At 38.1% G+C, this 20,207-nt stretch overlaps 1 protein-coding gene across 2 annotated transcripts in view; it reads left to right on the forward strand.

Moving 5' to 3' along the window:
• Positions 1 to 20,207, forward strand: part of MET (MET proto-oncogene, receptor tyrosine kinase) — a 123,121-nt gene that overhangs the window by 86,907 nt on the left and 16,007 nt on the right. For both annotated transcript variants that reach the window (XM_009243165.4, NM_001168566.1), the window contains 8 exon segments: positions 741 to 959; positions 7,267 to 7,413; positions 9,100 to 9,256; positions 9,451 to 9,591; positions 12,471 to 12,701; positions 14,979 to 15,059; positions 16,355 to 16,536; positions 19,582 to 19,691. In XM_009243165.4, coding sequence (XP_009241440.2) covers positions 741 to 959; positions 7,267 to 7,413; positions 9,100 to 9,256; positions 9,451 to 9,591; positions 12,471 to 12,701; positions 14,979 to 15,059; positions 16,355 to 16,536; positions 19,582 to 19,691 — 1,268 coding nt within the window.

Consider the following 20,207-nt stretch of genomic DNA (forward strand, 5'->3'; position numbering starts at 1 on the left):
CTGTGTGACCTGGCCTAATGACATAAGTTTGCAAAGCTCAGTTTCTTCATTTGTAAACTGTGGGTAATCATAATACCCACCTATAGGATTATCATGAGAATTAAATGAGACCAACTTTGTAAAGTATTTTGCACAGAATCTGGCATTCAATAATTAATAGCTTAAAAGACACTAATAAGATTACGTAACAACATAGTTAATTATCATGTTCACCATATGGTGCTTGGTACTTTACAAAGCACTTTACCATGTGGTATCCAACATGGTAAATAGCATTTTCGTCTTAATTCCTAAGTGAGGAAACTGAGTTATTCAGTGTGGGCCCTACCTTAGTTCCCATAGCTTGGGTTAAAGCTAGGAGATGAGTCGAGGCCTTCTAACCCCACAAAGCCGAGCTCCCAGTCTGCCTGACTGCCTCACACAACAAGGGGCAGTTCCTCCAGGTGACTGTCCTGTCTTCTTAAGGAAAATAAAATGATGGGATGAAGGCCAGCTTCAGATAGATCAGAATAGTTTATGCTGGGCAGGCGGAGCTCTGTGTTTCTTTGAAGGTTGGGTTGTTTGGATAATTTTGCATGTATCATGTTTCCAGAAATGTGTAGTCTAACATTAGGAAGTTAAATACAGATTTTTTTCAAAAATTATATATTTTCAATTGATTGGAGTGGTAAATTATAAAGTTGCTATGGATGTTGCCAAGCCGTATTCTGTTTACAGTGGATAATTGTGTCTTTCTCTAGGCATGTCAACATCGCTCTAATTCAGAGATAATCTGCTGTACCACTCCTTCCCTGCAACAGCTGAATCTGCAACTCCCCCTGAAAACCAAAGCCTTTTTCATGTTAGATGGGATCCTTTCCAAATACTTTGATCTCATTTATGTACATAATCCTGTGTTTAAGCCTTTTGAAAAGCCAGTGATGATCTCAATGGGCAATGAAAATGTACTGGAAATTAAGGTAAGAAATGCTTTAAACACTTAATGTCTTAAATCATCAGCTCAAACTTAATTGACTTCATAGTTATGTGAATACAATTGTTGTACTTGGCCATTGTATCTTATACAACACCAGCAAATATATCAGCTCTGAAAAACAAATCTTTTTGGCATAAAACTAAAAGATAAGAATAACCGTGGACTGCATTTTAATGAAGCATTAAAAAATCCTTTCTTGTGTATATATTAAAACGTAGCAAATGTGGGACACAAATCATCCATTAAAGAGGATCCGCGTGATGCATTATCTTGCTGATGTTACACATTTCCCCGGACATTTTACCTAAATGTGCTCATTATAAGATAAAACATAAGAGCTGTGAAAGTAAATGCATCAATTGTTTCTCCGTTCTTCCTTGTAATACTTGGAATTTTGTATCTGGGTATGGTCATCTCTAAGCTAATTTGTAAATGGAACTAGATATCTGCCACCTTAGGAACATATTAGCTTCTAAATGTAATTTAATAGAGAATAACAGATTATCTTTTCTAAAGCAAGCCTGTTGCAAACAAAGAACACTAAGACCCAGAAAGGTTAAGTGATTGACAAGTGACAAAATAGTGGCAGAATAATAAAGACTAGAGTGCAGCTTTTTTATGTCCCTTCAGTAGTTTCTACTTCAAATAATAACACAGGCAAAATGCTCAAGACTTGAATTATTCATAGCTCCAGTCACTAGAAACAGCAAAATATTTATCCTTCAACATGTTGTTAAAACATTTAGAATTTTTTTTCCTGAAAGATGATCTGAATGCAAATATGATTATTTGGTTGTAATATAGGCTTTCATGGGTCATCTCCATCTAAGTAATAATATGTTTCCGTTGAAATTTTTCTGACTTTTTCAACAAAAATTTAACTGCAGCCCAACTTATGCATATGTTCACGTTCATACTAGTTTACTAACCTCATTATTGTGTTTTGTACAATAATTAAGCAAGCCCAGCATGAAATTGAATGGAAGCCCGCTTCAATGAACAGTGTGTTTACAACAGCAAAGTTCTTTCATCTGCTTCTTTAATTAGTTTTAGAAAGGGAGAAATAAGCTTTTATCACTTCTTTTTTTTTCAATAAAACTAATCTAGTGTGACCTTTTGCTTTCAACAATTACTGTGTTTGCCATTTGAAAGATGCCATTTGGTTTTTCTTGATGATAACAAAGGTTTATGTGCAAATAGTTTTACACTCAGAGAAACTCTATTTTTCTGTTCCTGTATCTATGATGAAGGGATTAGAGATAAACGGTTCTTTATCTACCCTTCCAAGCACAGTCTTTATGGAAGAGAAAACTTCTCTTTCCGTAAATTAAATACCTGTTATTCAACATCCTACAAAATTGTTGGACCAAGAAAAACATAATTTGGCATCATCCTCGGCCTGTCAATGGTATTCCCAACATGGCGAAAGGGTCTTCTAGAGACTGGCACAAAACACTTTATTTTTTCGCCTATATATAGAATAACTCTTTCTCTAACAAGTGTATAGAACCTGCCACGTGACAGAATAGTAGTCTAGTGGGAGCAGTGGCAATTCAGGGAGATTATTTTAGTATCATGATTCAATATTTTTTCATACTTCATTTTTCTTATGTATGAGAGGAAAGCAAAGGCATAAGAGAATATTTGTTTTGTCAGCAATCCAACTCTTTATCAATACGTTAAGTTGATCACATTAAAACTTCTACCTCTCAGCCAGGCACAGTGGCTCATGCCTGTAATCCCAGCATTTTGGGAGGCCGAGGCAGGTGAATCACTTGAGATCAGGAGTTCAAGACCAGCCTGGCCAAAATGGTGAAACTCCATCTCCACTAAAAATACAAAAATTAGCTGAGCATGATGGTGGGTGCCTGTAATCCCAGCTACTCAGGAGGCTGAGGGACGGAGGTGACCTGAGTCCTGAAGGCGGAGGTTGCAGTGAGCCAAGATGGCACCACTGCACTCCAGCCGGGGAGACAGAGCAAAAAAAAAAAACAAAAAAAAAACAAAACCACATACTTCATCAATGAAAGTGCTCTGGAGAGAATCATGTGTTTAGAATGAGATATGCTCTTTATTGCCAGGAAGAGTTCATGCTCCTCATGCAGCCATGCATGCAAGAGTTCCTAGGCTGAAAAGAGATTGTGATCATTTCCTGCCCTAGTTGTGAGAGTCCCTCAATTCGTAGTAAGCCCAGTGACTACACCATGGGCAAAAGGGCGAGCCAAGTTTGGATGAGGGAACACAATAGGGGTCAAGCATAAGTCACCCCTCAGAATGAATCCTAAGCCCCATGGATGGAGAACGAAGTTTTTGGCCAAGGCGTCAAGTCCCCCAAGACCAGTTGTAGACAGAGGTCATCAAAAGTAGGTACCTCTTTGTAGGTAGACATGACTCCCCAAATGCCTCTATCAACAACAGCTCATGTTTGTATGGAATTTTACAGTTGACACTGTATTTTGGCGTATTTTATTTCATTTGAGTCTCATGTGGACCCATGAGGTTGGGAGGTCAGTGATGATTATCCCCATTTATAGATAGGTAAACAAAGGTTTAGGAAGATTAGCTGATTTGTCTTGGGTCGCCCAGCGAGCAAACAGCAGAACTGGGGCCCACACTCAGGCTTCTTGATTCCAAATTTGGTCTTCTGTCACTGCATACACTAAATTACAGTTTTTCTTATATTAACTCTCATTTAATGTATACTAAAATACCATTATAGAGACACTTTTCTATCATATGCTATTTATATATCTATGCAGTTCTTTAAAGGGAATAGCTCTTCACTTTTTATAAATATCTAAAAATTGATTCTGTTTAAAGAAACTCTGTATTTCTCCCTGAGTGTCTTATTTCTGACTTTTTATGCATGAGCATATCTTATGAAAAGTAGAGAAGTATTCTGTTTCATGCTGGAACAAGGACTGCCTGACATTGCCTTGGGGGTTTATCTTATTCCGCAGTATATAGGAATATATGGGAATAAAGATGCTTCAAACGTTCAATCTGGAGAAGTCAGGTTAAACAGGAAAAAGGAGCACAGGAAGATGAGCCAGGGCAGGGAGCGGGGACTTAGTCTATGACACTGTCATCACAAGAACAGATGCTGAGAGCTCAGGAGGAGGTGAAACATCAGTGTGTGGGCATTGGAAGGATCAAAAAGGAAGCATGGTTTTGAACCATCCCAATCCACCTGCTGCCCAGAGCCAGCCAGAGGTTGTCCTTCTCCCTTTGAATAATTTATGTGCAACTCTACCCCTCAATCTCAGTCAAAACCACCATGAACTCAGTTCTGAGTCCAGACAGGATAAAAGTGAAGGGTTCTTTTCTCAGAGGTTATTTGGCCCAGTGTCAAGACCGGTTCTTATTAATGGTGCTCATAGCTTACTCTCAAACTAGTATTTTTTTGTGCTGCCCAGGTTAATGGGCATTCTGCAAAATATATATATACTTTTTTTTCCAGGGCAGTTTCATAGTACCTAATAGTAAATATAGTTAAAAAATATATTCCTGTGGTTTCATAGTACCTAGTAAAGGTCCCCAACTAGCCAGCAAAGCCACCAGTTTAATTTTGGTTTGCCCAGCTTTTCCCAAATGGCCAGGGAAGTTTTCCCCAAAATGCCTATTAATGTCTGGTGGAACTCAGTTCTGAAGCTGTCTGTGAGGTTCGTTGCTTGGTTCCTAAGTTGAGGGACTTGTGTCCTCTATGTGAAGTGTAAATCTCACCCCTTCACCACCACCTCACTAATTTCCTACTGCTGATCTCCCTGGACTTTGGACCCTCGCCTGGCTGGGTACTGCTGCCAAACTGTACTGACTTGCCCAGACCCAGCCTGTGACCACCTGGGTGTATGAAAACTTGAAGGACCCCTCCTCTCACAGTGTTATTTTTCAGATCCTACCCACTTCCACTCCCATCTGCTCAGTTTTGTAGCCATCTCAGACATGAGTCCCCAGGCGTGAATACTGGATAGAAACATGTCACACCTGGCCAGAGATGGCGAGGAGAGAGACATGGTACATCCTGATATAGCACATTGGGAGTAATTAATTTTCATTTTTGAAATGGATCCATTTTGACATTGCAGTGAGAGGAAGAAATCCTTACTCATCTTTATATTCTCAGTGACTAGAACTGTGTCTAACACACAGTAGACGGTAAGTAGATTTTGTGTCAAATGGAATTTGATTTGCTTCATGATCTAGCCCCTTTCTGGATAATAGTTCTCCATATGTAAAGCAGAAATGACAATAATACCTACTTCAGGGGGAGTATCTTTGCAGGATAATATGAGATGATTATAATTAAATTGCTCTATGTCTGTTGGAGATTAAAGATCAGAAAACTCTCTCTCTTTTGTTGCTTTATTTTTAAACCACATATTACCATTTTAGTGACTGAAATCACCCTGAAGCAGTTGAATGACTTTTATTTAATAATAGTTAATATTCAATAATAAATATTAATATAATTAATAGTAAAATTTCTAAATATAAGTTTTTTAGTATCTCAGTAAAGCTATGTTTATTTTCTTTTATTTTAAATGACAAAAATTAGCCTATACCTTTTAAAATTTTTCCTTATTTGGGCCCCATTGTTATATAGAAGTGAGCTACCAGTATCACTTTTGTAATATCTGGGATTTTACACTTCTTTTATATATATATATATATATATATATATATATATATATAAAACTGACAGTAGTTGCTTATATAAGTCACTACTTACCATGTGTCCTTTGGTATCTACATATAAAATGAGACACAGTGGATGTGTGATCTGTTTTTGTTTTAGAGAAGCCTTTATGCAACAACCAGGGAGATCCTAAGCCTGAAACAATAAGTATTGGAAACGCAAATGTCGTACATTCATCCCTTCCCCCAACCTTAGTTATTATCTAAGCAAGCAAGACACATTTTAGACCTTTTCTCATAAATCAAACCCTACAGCTCTTTAATCTCTTTTCTTTGCCATTCCCTGAATTCCCTCCAATATGTGGAAAAGGATTTTATCCCCCTTCAGACCTAGCCAACAAGTTGTCGTTTGAAGCCCTAAAGTCATCTCTTAGATTGATGAGCTTCTGTGTTGTGTTGGCCTGTGTGGCTGACCTGGTTCAATGGACTACACATACTGCTTCTAGAAGTATCATAAGGATAGGGTTTGTCTATATCCATTTTATCTGAAACTCCAACATCAGGTTATAAAGAAGTATTTTCTTCCCACTTATTTTCCTAGAATAATAACTGCCTGACCAATCAATCTATTGAGATCCATATGAGACCATGTATGTGAATGGAGTTTGCCGAGTATTAAAGATTATATTAAACAAAGTAGTAGCATTTTAGCTATTACGGGCTGCTCTTTGTTAGTAATAAAAATAGTATTATGTTTTGATATATGTCACCTCAAAATAATAGCTTGCTCAATAAATAACTGTACTCATTAAGTCTTGATATGAGAAATCATACCTAGGTTTGCACTTCTTTCACAAGGCTAATTATTGGTTTCTCAAACAAAACATTGATATTTTTTAAATGCCTGATGGTAACTTCAGTTAACTAAATACATCACATTAACTAATTTTTACAAAATTTTTGTGTAACTATGTAATTGTTCAAAATAATGGAATTGTGCTCTCAAATTATAATGGTCATACAGCATCTCACATAAATTTCTTTAAAAATGAATTCACTTATGTATAGGACTCAAGTGTGCAAGAAAGATGAAAGTAAACTACCCAACTCAAACAAAAAAAAGAAGGTATTAATATTAACATAACATAATACAATGTTAATACATTAACAACTATTTAACATCAGATCTCTGAGGATGAGACCCGGACGTGAGTATTTTTTAAAGTTCTCACGGTGATTCCAAAAGCAAAGTCAAGGCTGAGAATCTCTGCATTGGGCAGTGTTAGATAGTGCAACAACTGAATCTCTACATTGCGTCTTTTTTGCCAAACATTGATACACCCTGAAGACAATGGTGAGGTGATGATAGGTAAGACATTCCACATTTAAGGATGTGAAGCAAGAACCTCTTTCCTTTTCTTTAAGGTCCAATTTGATGCAAAAGCTATATGCTACAATTCCTAACTAACACGCGCCCTGAAATGGTCATGCTCCCCTTTAGCCATCCCAATTCCCATGAAAATTAGTATCATAGAATCACGTGCCTTGGCAAACAACATGCCCTGTGTTTGCAGTATATTTATATTCCTTTGCCATTGTTAGCATTCCTGCAGAACTGTGAAGTGTTAACAACCTTTTTTTTTCCCCCCTTTCAGGGAAATGATATTGACCCTGAAGCAGTTAAAGGTGAAGTGTTAAAAGTTGGAAATAAGAGCTGTGAGAATATACACTTACATTCTGAAGCCGTTTTATGCACGGTCCCCAATGACCTGCTGAAATTGAACAGCGAGCTAAATATAGAGGTGGGATTCCTGCATTCCTCTCATGATGTAAATAAGGAAGCCAGTGTAATTATGTCATTCTCAGGCTTAAAATAAATCATTAAAGCTCATTTATGTGTGGGTTTTGGCTCATCAACTCAGCCTCCATTCCTAGTTGTTCTTTTAGAAATAGTGAGCTTTTTGTCACATTGTCTCCTTCCCCAAGCTTGGGAGGTAGATCTCAAAAGTTCTTTCTACCCACACTGCTTCTCCATCATGCCACACTCTTCCCAAAATTTGCTGTAATTCTCAGAAGAAATAAGGATGCATCCAAGAGTGTCCTTCTACTGCCTTCCACCACCCCAGGAGGCCAGAGCCGGTGTTCCACTGCCAACCACAGTGATCACTAATGCATAGAGTCCCACAAATAAACGAAGATGCATGCATCAAACAAAGTAAAATAAGGATTAAACTACTTTACAGTAACTTTTTTCATGTAGACAACTGAATCAAACAACCTAGAACCAAAGCGAGTGATCTTTTTCATTCTTTTTTTAACAGCTTTATTGTGATGTAATTCACATACCATGCAATTCACCCATTGAAAGTGCACAGTTCAGCAGGTTTCGGTATATTATATTGTCAATTTCTTTGAATTGTGGTAAAATATATGTAATGTAATGTTTGCCATTTTGACCATTTTTAAATGTACAATTAAGTTGCATTAATTTCATTCACAGTGTTGTATAACCATCAGCATTACCTAATTCCAGAACTTTTTCATCACCCCAAACAGATACTCTATAACCAATAAGCAGCAGCTCCACATACCCTTCTCTCCCCCAGCTCCTGATAACTTCTAATCTACTCTTTCTCTGTAGAATTTGCCTATTCTAGATGTTTCATGTGAGTGGAATAATACAATATTTGTCTTTTTATGTGTGGCCTATTTTACTTAACATAATGTTTTCAAGGTTCATCCACGTTGTAGCCTGTGTCGGTACTTCATTCCTTTTTGTGGATGAATAATATTCCATTGTATATATCCCACATTTATCCAAGAGTAAGTGATTTTTAAAGGGTTCCTGAAGTCTTCTGAAAAGTTATGAAATGGAAAAACACACAAAAATTAGAAAATCAAAGGCTGAATCATGAGATCAGAGTTGGAATTTCAGAAGGACCATAAATCCTAAAAATCATAAAATGTTAGAGCCAGAAGGGACTTCAAAGATTTCTGCTGTGTATCAAAACTGAAGTAAAAATATTCTGAGACTTTATTGTTCCATCATAACGGTACAATTATTTATCTCTTATGGGAAGTCTTCTCTGCCCTCCACCCCACTGTCCAGGACAGAATTAATGTCCCATTGTCTCTGTTGATTACTGTTTAGTCATACTTCTATGGTACGTACCACACTGTACTGGAATCGTTTATTTATATGTCTGTCTCCCCTTCTACACTTCAGTTCCCGTTTTTTGTAGATCTTTTTATCCCTAATACCTAGTTACAAACAGCTAAGTACCATATAAGTACTTCAGGGATCAGTGTCCCCTAATTATTTGAACACTGGAGCAAAATTGAGGAATCTCTTATTATCCTGAAGGCAGTTATGCCATTTGTAGAATGGCAATAACCAGGTGGTATTTGGGGCCCAAAATGCTACAACCTGTGTAGTACAAATATCTATCATGGCTAAATGCTGACTTTTCTTTATTTGTCATTTTTAGTGGAAGCAAGCAATTTCTTCAACCGTCCTTGGAAAAGTAATAGTTCAACCAGATCAGAATTTCACAGGATTGATTGCTGGTGTTGTCTCAATATCAATAGCACTGTTATTACTACTTGGGTTTTTCCTGTGGCTGAAAAAGAGAAAGCAAATTAAAGGTGCATTTTTGTTACTGTTCGTTTTTAGAAGTTACCCTAAGAACACAGTCATTACACTTTAAGATTGTCATAGATTCTTGTGTGCTGTCTTATATGTAGTCCATAAAACCCATGAGTTCTGGGCACTGGGTCAAAGTCTTCTGGGGTCCATGATAGCCGTCTTTAACAAGCTCTTTCTTTCTCTCTGTTTTAAGATCTGGGCAGTGAATTAGTTCGCTATGATGCAAGAGTACACACTCCTCATTTGGATAGGCTTGTAAGTGCCCGAAGTGTAAGCCCAACTACAGAAATGGTTTCAAATGAATCTGTAGACTACCGAGCTACTTTTCCAGAAGGTATATTTCAGTTTATTGTTCTGAGAAATACCTATACATATACCTCAGTGGGTTGTGACATTGTTGTTTATTTTTGGTTTTGCATTTAAATTTTTATAAAAACCTTAAGGAAGTATTTACCTCTGCCAAATAAGTATTTGACACAAAATTACATGGCTCTTATTTTTAAAAGAACCCATGTATATATTACATTATGATTTTAGAGTCCATAAGCTCTTATCTCACAAAAAGGTTAATTTGAGCAAAAGTAATTTGTTTATCATCTAAATGCAATAGTAAGAAATTATGAAGCTCTCTTTTACAATCCAGGAAGAGTTAAGTTACAAAATATACTTATTTAAATGTAGGTTGGAACTGCTACATTTTTTACCTGTTGAAGCCCAAACATTGAAATTATACTGTTAGTAATTCTTTGAAGTGTTCTCAATGAACTGTTAGTACACAGCCTTTTTCCCACAATATTCTAGGACTTGAATGTATTTTGAGACTTAGCCAAGGAAAACCTTCAATTATGCTATGAAAAAAAGGAGGGGTCAATATCATCAGCTTTGTAAAACACTATGCCTAGTAATGTTCAGGTTAACCAGAGTTTTCATGTTGTTTTATTTAAATCTGCTGGTAAAAGCAAAAGGTCTGTATTATATCAGCTCCATTATCTTTAGAAGTTACAGGATGTGAGTCAAGTACAAGCATTTCCTTGGCTGAATATTTACCATTGGACAAATAAAATGAGTCACAGATCATTGAGGATACTGGAAAAGTTAGAAGTTGCTCATCCAAACAAGTTCAAGAGCAATGAAGCACTTAACATTGTAACATTTTCAACACTTACTACCTCTTATGTTTTGAAGTTTATGTTATTTCTATGGAGATACACATAGTAAACATTGTCTTTGACCTGATTCCATTCACCTTTAAAAATCCATTCCTTTAACCATGTGGAAAAATCAAACCTAGTTTATTGTTTTCAAATTTAGATCTATTTAGTATTTTATATGCACATTTAGTGCATCTATTTAGTATTTTATATGCACATTTCATAGTTCTAATCTGAGATCATTAAAATTTACAAATTTTCTTTGAAAAAAAAATTTACCTAATCTTCTTTGAACCTCCTTACTCACCAAAGCTCTGTCATCACTGCTAAGAAGGTTGAGTTTCACACTCTTTTCTCCATTGAGCCTGCTCCTTGGAGACATGAAAAGAAAACAGGTAAAAGAGGGTCATCTAGAGAGAATGAGAAAATAGGTGCACAGCCAAAACCTAACGAAGAGGCAACTGCAGAGCTTTCCTCTCTACATCTGGTGGGGACAGCATTCTCATCAGTCTTTTTCACGGAGACCTAGAGTTCTACGTGGTGTGACATCAGGGTTGCACACTGATGGTTTCAACTGGTTTCTACACATGTTTGAATTTAGCTGAAGAGTCACGTTTTCATGCCAAAGGACTTTTATCCGTGTCTCACCAAGGATTTCCCTCAATCTCTGCACCCTTAAGCATTTAGAGCCCTGATCTCCAGATGCAAAGGCTTAGGAAGTGAAGATGAAAGACCTGAGTTTAGAGAGGCTGACTGGCATTCCCAATCCCCTGGAGAAGGTTTAGAGACCCTGACTCCTTGGAATTAAGGGAGCAAGTACCCAGCTAGGCTCCTTCCTTCCTCACTCACCCAACATTTCAGGTATTTCACTGATGTTCCACATCCTTCTTTAAAGTTTGCTCCTGTCTTTTTTCTGGCTAGTGTCTACTATAACTGTAATTGATGCCCAAAGCTTTTCTGGAACCACTTTTGGCCAAGTTCATTTATTATTAATCAAACTGTCCACTGTAGAAAATACTAAAAATGCTCAAGTGGGATTAGGAATAGTCAAGGTACTAACAGCATTCTTTTTATGCCCTTCTCTCAGATTCTGATTCTCCTGCTTATTTGCAAACAAATGATATATTTTGGTGCTAATAAGGAACCCCCACATAACCCTCTCCCTGTGTTACATACTAATACATTTCAATACTATGCCTAGTTTATCTTCATGTCAGTTGCTGTGGCTATGATGCCCCCTCCTTGATATGTGTGAATTCCCAGAGGAAAGAGAAAGGGAAAGTGGAAATGCCCTATTTGGCATTAAGAAATTGACTGTCAGCACAATTTCTTCCCCTGAAATGAAAAAAATTTCTCCTTGCAAAAGGGAACCTTGCCTGAGGTTCTTACAGAGCTTTGGTTATAAAGATCAACTTATAAAGAATGCTTACCCCTTTCACAGTGTCCTTAACTAAACAACAAGGATGGTCCACTAACCAAGATCTAACCTGCCTTCTCTAAACAACAGTAACGCTAAATCCAGTGCCATCACTGCACAGTGGAGAATTTACCACTAATGTGAAAAGCTTTCAGTTCTGGGAATATAGCCATTATTTATTTCTAATCATATGTGTATTTTTCCCTTGGCCAGGAATCCATAGGTTTTGCACAATAGTAATTAATTCCATTAATAAATAGTAGTCTCTCAAAAGGCATCTTTTTCATTGTCTTATATTTGAGCTGAATTTTTGTGAGACCAGGCAATTGCTCAACTACCTTTGCTGCTTCCATTCTTAAGGACATAGTATATTCAAAAATAAACCGCAAGCATGGCTTTTTGCTATTGATAAAAAGAGAAATGTCTAAGGAAATGAGGGTAAAAAGCTTTCAAAGTTAATACTTAGTCTACTTAAATGAAAATCTGTAAACATCTAATGAAATGCTTGTATATATAACTTAGTATCTTTTCCCAATTTATTATCATTTTTATCAAACTAATTCCATTATAAAAGCTCTTCCTGTTTCAGTCCCCATTAAATGAGCTTTTACTGTTGTTCTTTAATAATTTTCCTTCATCTTACAGATCAGTTTCCTAATTCATCTCAGAACGGTTCATGCCGACAAGTGCAGTATCCTCTGACAGACATGTCCCCCATCCTAACTAGTGGGGACTCTGATATATCCAGTCCATTACTGCAAAATACTGTCCACATTGACCTCAGTGCCCTAAATCCAGAGCTGGTCCAGGCAGTGCAACATGTAGTGATTGGGCCCAGTAGCCTGATTGTGCATTTCAATGAAGTCATAGGAAGAGGTAAGTATTTCCACTCAGCTTTTTGTTAAATACGATTTTCCAGTAAGCATTTTATCTTTGGCCTTTGCAGATTAGGAACTTAGACAATGGTGAAAGCAACTGACAGAGCAGTGATAACAAGTGTACTTGATTTCTGTTCTATAGAAATGCAGCCCTGTAAGTCATATCCGTGGGGATTTGCCCTTGTGCATGGAAGCAATTGGATAATCCCCCAAACGTATTAGAACTAAATCACAATTCGTCCTCGTCCTGTGTGTACTAGCAATTATAGTTTCTTCAAAGGTGCCATTTACTTTCTTCTAAAACTCAGGGCCAGGCGCAGTGGCTCACACGTGTAATCCCAGCACTTTGGGAGGCTGAGGCAGGCGGATCACCTGAGGTCAGGAGTTCAAAACCATCCTGGCCAACATGGCAAAACCCCGTCTCTACTAAAAAATACAAAAATTAGCCAGGCGTGGTGGCGGGTGCCTTTAATCCCAACTACTGGGGAGGATGAGGCAAGGAGAATTGCTTGAACCCGGGAGGTGGAAGTTGCAGTGAGCCAAGCTTGTGCCACAGCACTCCAGCCTGGGCGACAGAGCGAGACTCCATCTCAAAAAAATAAATACTTATAAATAAATAAATATCACTCCTTTAATTTTGAGTATTTTTATTCAATCTCTCTCCAGTCTTTCTTTACCCTGAGAACAGTGACAAACTCTATGAAGCCTGGTTTATAGCAGTTTGTACACTGCTGGACAGCATCAGAAGACAGAGAATTTATAGCATTCCCCTGATCTAAAGCAACATATATCATCTCTACAATGCACTCCAATTTCTTTATACAAAGATAAATGAATATTTGTAATAAGCTAGCCAGAGCAGCAATAACAGCTAGCATAAACAGTATTTGTGGAAATATTTAGCAGGAAAAGAAACCAATCAAAAACCAGGAAATGAACTTCACTCTTCTTGTTTTTTTTTTTTTTTTTTCTAAAAAGCTTTTACCCTTAATACTAAATGGCCTCTGATCCCTTTTATTCTATATGTGCTGCAAGAGGTTGTACAGGCATCTGCCAGTGTGATACAAGAGAAACTGATGGCGTGATTTCCCTTATATGAACACAAGGCCTTCTCACTTTCCTGTGGTCGCATCCACACATTCTTCTGTCAAACACCCCGGAGCGTAATCCTTCGTGTGCTCCTTCTTCCCCAAGAGTGGCTTCACTGTTAACAAACATCTCTCCATTTCTCTTCAGAGTAATATATAGTTCTGTCATAGGCCTATAAATCCCAGTAATTGCGTCAATTTTGGAGTGTGTGGACTCACTAATTGTGTTCTAATTCTACATATTTGGAAAACTAGAATTTTTTATCATGAAAGGTGCTAAAATGGCAATTATTTCTCTTTTGAAGTTATAATCATTAACAGCTCTATAAGTATTAGCTACTGTGTATTTATATGTTTTTCTCCAGGAGAATAGGAGCACTCAAAAGCATAGGTTTTATTTTATTCTTCTTTGCATTACTAGAGGGTAGCCTAATGCCTGACACTCACATACTAGGCACTCATAGTGTTTTGGCCAGCTGGATGAATTAATTAGTGAATGACTTACACAGCTATCAGACATTTGGCACCTCTGGGAAAAATTACTGCCACTGGATAAAAGGCTACCATTGGGAAAATGATGTGGTTAAAGCCAGAGAGAACTGGATGAAGTGAGTCAGGGTGAATTTGCTTCATTTGGGCAACTGCCTTTCAGTTTCTGCCAACCTGGATCACGTATTAACCTGTGACTAATGGGGAAATCCTTATTCTATAATACTAATCCTATTTTTAATGGTAACATTTTTATTTCATTTCAGTTTATTAGAATAAAGAGAACTTATTTTATTATAGTTCTTCATGGGGGTTAACTTTATTTTCATATTTTAAAATACTATGTCATCCTTAAAAAAAATTTATTTGATGAGGCAGATGTTACTCACATTTTCAGTGGTTCCACTATGGTTGAATATATTAGATTAAGCTTTAATATGAGTCATATCATATACAACTTATTCATGAATTAAATAATCACATTGCTTATATCCTTGGGTGAAATGTGTTGCATCTACATATATATTTACAAACATACCTACATACCTACAGTGGTATTGTTAAAAGTATTTTTTAAATGTACTCTTTTGCTGTATAGAAAGAAGAAAGAATAAAATGAAGCTCATAAAGGGCTTGATAAATAATTATTTCGTAATTAAATGTTATGCAGTGCTAACCAAGTTCTTTCTTTTGCACAGGGCATTTTGGTTGTGTATATCATGGGACTTTGTTGGACAATGATGGCAAGAAAATTCACTGTGCTGTGAAATCCTTGAATAGTAAGTGGCATTTTATTTAACCGTGGAGTATACTTTTGTGGTTTGCAACCTAATAAATAGCTTATAATAAAATGTTGATTTACACTTTCCCCTTGTGGAAAAATCAGCTACCACTGAAATTATGGGCCAGTTTGTTTTGTTCTAGACTTTTATTGAACTACTTCCCCTGAAATGATCCCTTAGAGCCCTCATTAGTAAGGGGGTAGGAGAAATGAGGTTCTTGGATGAACTGAGTATCATTTAACTATAACTATGTTTGGTTTATAATATTTGTTTTGCAAGTGACATTTCTGGAAACTATTGGAAGCATGTTGGCACATACAGTAGTAATGACTCATTTTACCCAGAGGCATTACTGTAATTATTTTTTAACCACAATTTCCATTAAAAAGATAAAAAATGAAATAAGACAAACAGGAGAAAACTATGCTGGCCAAAAATCGAAAAATCATAAGTATGGTAATACCTCATTTATCCACATTTTTGGAGAATGAGGCATTCCACATACATGAACTTCCTAAATAAATGAAACTTACCCCTTTTTAATGCTGGAACATTACTTAAAATTTTAGCTGTTATCGAGAAAATCTTTTTAAGATGAAATGCATACTCTGTTTAAGGGAATGCTTCCAAATACAAACTAAGTCTTTATTGGTGACCCCAAGCCATAATTACAGCCATAAATTACTGTATTACACAAACAGTGTACTCCACATACATAGTGTTCCTGGCCCCGCCTGTGTTGACAGGTCTCACATGCTTGTGTTTTCTACTCCTGTTTCTCATTTTCTGCTTGCAGATTGCAGCAGCCTGAAAAATGTTAACCAGCTCTACTACAAACTTTATATGGGACTTAGTAAGCTTTAAGTGCACAAATGAAAGATTTTCCTGCAAGATACTTTACTGTCACAACTATTTCAGTCTTTTTAAAATATAAATCAACATGCTAAGCAGTGTTCTACATGGTTAATTTTGTTGGAAGTCTGACCACGAGGGAAATGAAGGGACAGTCTTTATGCAACCTAAGTACAAACTTTGCACTAAGTTTATAGGAGACAATCTGGTGACTGGCTGGACTCTATCTTGCAAAAGTGGGTGTAGGGGTCACTGGAAGGCATAGTGCATGGTGGCATCATTCACTCAGATGTGTTGTAAAAAGAACACTCTGCAGTCAAACCCTCAGGACAAGATGCTAACTGTATGGTTTTCCATTTCATTGCTCTTCCTATCTAAATTTGACAAAAGTATTCATTGTTCCATAATGAAGTTAATGTCTCCACCACTGGATTTCTTAGGAATCACTGACATAGGAGAAGTTTCCCAATTTCTGACCGAGGGAATCATCATGAAAGATTTTAGTCATCCCAATGTCCTCTCGCTCCTGGGAATCTGCCTGCGAAGTGAAGGGTCTCCACTGGTGGTCCTACCATACATGAAACATGGAGATCTTCGAAATTTCATTCGAAATGAGACTCATGTAAGTTGACTGCCAAGCTTACTAACTGGCAAACTAGCTGTAAGCCAGCCATCCCTTCAAAATAGGCCTGCTCTGAGTCTTTAAAAAGCTAGTAGCCAAAGATGCACATTTAAAATGTTAGCATCATTCAAATGTACCTCAAAGTCTTCTATCCTGGTGGGAAATAGTGACACCTGGAAGGGTTTCCTGGAGCAATGATTCTTACTTGCTCTGCAAGCAACCTTGCTCTACCTTTCCCCTGATAGGGACATTTAGTCATCTTTGCATGTCTACTATGTGCCAAGAAACTGTGCACAGCACAGGAGAAGTAGAAGCAGAGCAAGCCTCAGCCCATATGGAATGTTAACTCTAGAAGGCATTGAAAAATTAACTCCAGATGCGCCCCTTGTTGTTCCTCGTCCTTGCCATCCACTCTCACACCTCAGGAGAGGAGTGCCATCCACTCACGCACCTTTGCACTTGTGCTCCCTCAGCCTGGAACACTCTCCCCGCAAATAGCCACATATCTCACTTCCTCATCTTCTTCAGCTCTTGGCCGTAATGTCATCTTCAACATAAGCCTTCCCTAATCTGTTTAAAATTGCAACTGACCACCCATCCTCATGGCTTCAGACTCCTCTTCCCTGCTCTATTTTCCCCCATCACACTTACCGTCATCTGATACACGAGGCCTGAAGCTGCCCAATACTATGGCCATTAGCCACATGTAAAAGGAGGCTAGTTCGAACTGAAATGTGCTGTATGGTGTAGAATACATCCTAGATTCTGAATACTTAGTATAAAAAAAAACAAGGTGAAATATCTCACTAGTAGTTGTTTATATTGATTACATGCTGAAATATTTTGGATTTGGGGGGTTGAAAAATATATTGTGAAAATTAATTTCACCTGTTTCTTTTTACTTTTGAGTATGGCTACTAGAAAATTTTATATTACATGTGTGTCTTGCTTTATATTTCTATTGAATAGCACTGTAGTAGATAATAAACAAATAAACAATAGCTATATAGATGTATATGTATGCATATATATGTACACACACCCTCATCCCATTAGAATGGAAGCTCATGAGGGTAGGATTTTTGTGTATTTTGTTCACTGCTGTGGCTCCAACACCTAAAACAGTGTTTAGCACATAGACTCTCAGTAAATAATTGTTGAATGAATCAGCTAAGGGTTAGAAAAAAAAGGTTCTTAGGCTCTTGCAAGTGGTAGATTTTTTTCTTGACATTTATGCCAGGAACTAAAAGTCACCAGGCCAGGACCAGGGAGGGTGGGAATAAGAATCTCAAGAACTGAATTCACAGAAGGCCTCAGACTCCGTCTCAGTTCCTGCTCTCCAGGTCTCTGTGGGAGGTAATGAAGTTGATCAAAAGCAACTTTATAAATATGGGGTCAAATTATCAGAGAAAATAAGCTCTAGGAGAGTAATGAGATATTACTCAGCCAAAAGAATAGAACATTCTCTGGCAGTGAACTTTTGCAGATAAGGCGAACTGACCTTACAAAGCACACAGCTGCCCTGACAGACCCCACTTTCCCACTTCAACTTTTGTTATTACCCTGATGGATTAATGTGGCTGGAGGTGCTACCTTCTCTAGGGTACTGTTACCCCAGGATTAAAGCATGGTAGAGATTTCCTGTTATCCAGAACAGAATAGTGCCATGGCCTTTTTTAATCCAAGGAGCTGATACTGAGAGCAACCACAAACCCAGATGTGTCTTAAAGAGAAACCTAAAAGCAGGAACTGGCCTTTCTCTATGCTGTGTGCATTGAGGGGGGCTATAGCCCTTTTGCAGGGTCCCCACTGACTACATCTTGCACTGACAAACTCCTCAGTGACTGTTGAAGGGGAATACCCCGTTCCTGATTGCCAGCCAGTGACATCACCAGACTTGACAGCTGAGTGGTTTGGGGTGATTTCTTTCTGAGCCTCCTCTATTCACTGTGCTTCTGATGTTCTAACATCTTGGGCCTTACTGACCCTGGAGGAACCGTCCCTCCCAAGGCTAGCTAATTCCTACAAATAGTAAACAGCTTGCCTTCAAAGCATACCTATCATGTGCAAACCAACCAATCCAGAGCCCTTATCTAACCTCCTCCTTTATCAGGCTGTTACACTTTGGGCCACTATCCACCTGCCCTAATCACCCCAGGGCCCAGTTCCAGACAACTAGAACTATCCTCGGAGCCTGCTGAAATACTCCAGATTGGCCAGCTCCAAACCTGCTTACCCTGCCTTACCAGTTTCTTCCCAGGGAAACTGCAATGAAGGCTCTTGCTCATGTTTTTCCCCTCACTCTCTCTGCCTCCAGACCCCAGGACTTCCCCCATGTGACCCTGCATGACAGGGTGTGCCCCCTCCTCTTGCAAACTGTGAGTAGCAAACTATCTTTTCAATGGCAGCTGTCTCCTGTTCTGTTGGCCTCATCATACCCGGAAAATAATAAAACTACATTTTAAAACACCTCCATTTTCCCATCTGGAAAATGGGGCCTGTAACGCCTGCCTGACAGAAGTGTAGAAGTAGCTGTAATTTATGAAAACAATTAGCCTGGTGTTTTGCATACAATAAATACTTAACAAATGGTTGATCTGTCAATGGGGCACACTTTTTGTTGTTGTTGTTTTGTTTTTTGTTTTTGGAGACAAGGTCTCTGTCACCCAGGCTGGAGTGCAGTGGCAAAGTCATAGTGCACTGCAGTATCCAACTCCTGGGCTCAAGCAATCCTCCTTCCTCAGACTCCTAAGCAGCTGGGACTACAGGTGCACACCACTACACCAGGCTAATTTTTTTGTGGGCGGTGGATGGGAGTAAAGACAGGATCTCACTGTGTTGCCCAGGCTGATCTCAAACTCTTGGACTTAAGCCATCCTCTCGCCTTGGCCTCTCAAAGTTCTGGGATTACAGGCTTGAGCCATTAAGACCAAACTAATTTTTGAGACAAGATAATTTTTTATAAATAAACATTTCAGAATTCTAAGGTCAAAATTAGAACAGTAGATGCTTAGTTTATGCTTTTCTAACTCTCTTTGATTGCAGAATCCAACTGTAAAAGATCTTATTGGCTTTGGTCTTCAAGTAGCCAAAGGCATGAAATATCTTGCAAGCAAAAAGTTTGTCCACAGAGACTTGGCTGCAAGAAACTGTATGTAAGTATTAGAATCTCTGTGCCACAGTCCAAATTAAGTGACAAGGAGGAATCTGTTTCCCACTGTTCAATGCTTGTTAGGCTGTTTTCTCTTCTTATGCAAAAGTCCTTTATTTCTGTTACAATCTTAAATCGATGTGTAAGCCCTGGGGATGTGGGTGGGACTTTCAGACTTTATCCAACAGAGAATTTAAAAGGATTCTCCATAGGGGGTCTTAAACAGCTGTTGTGTACTTTTGCTTTTCTCAGTCCTTCCCTCCAGTAGCTCTCAATGTTGTGGTTTCACACTGCATTAGTGTTGGGGAGGGAGAATTTGATCTTCAGCACTTGACAGTGAAAAGGAGAGGGCTGGGAACACAAATTCCAACATATTGCAACTTCCCAAGAGTGGATTTGAAGCCAGCCTGCAGAAGCCCTACCAAAAATGGTATTTGGCAGTGAATATACAAAGAACTTTATTTGTGTCTGGCTGCCTGGCTATATAATACAACAGTCAACAGTTTGTAATTGAGTTCAT

The sequence above is a fragment of the Pongo abelii genome, chromosome 6 (genome assembly GCF_028885655.2).
Source record: "Pongo abelii isolate AG06213 chromosome 6, NHGRI_mPonAbe1-v2.0_pri, whole genome shotgun sequence".
Taxonomy (NCBI): domain Eukaryota; kingdom Metazoa; phylum Chordata; class Mammalia; order Primates; family Hominidae; genus Pongo; species Pongo abelii.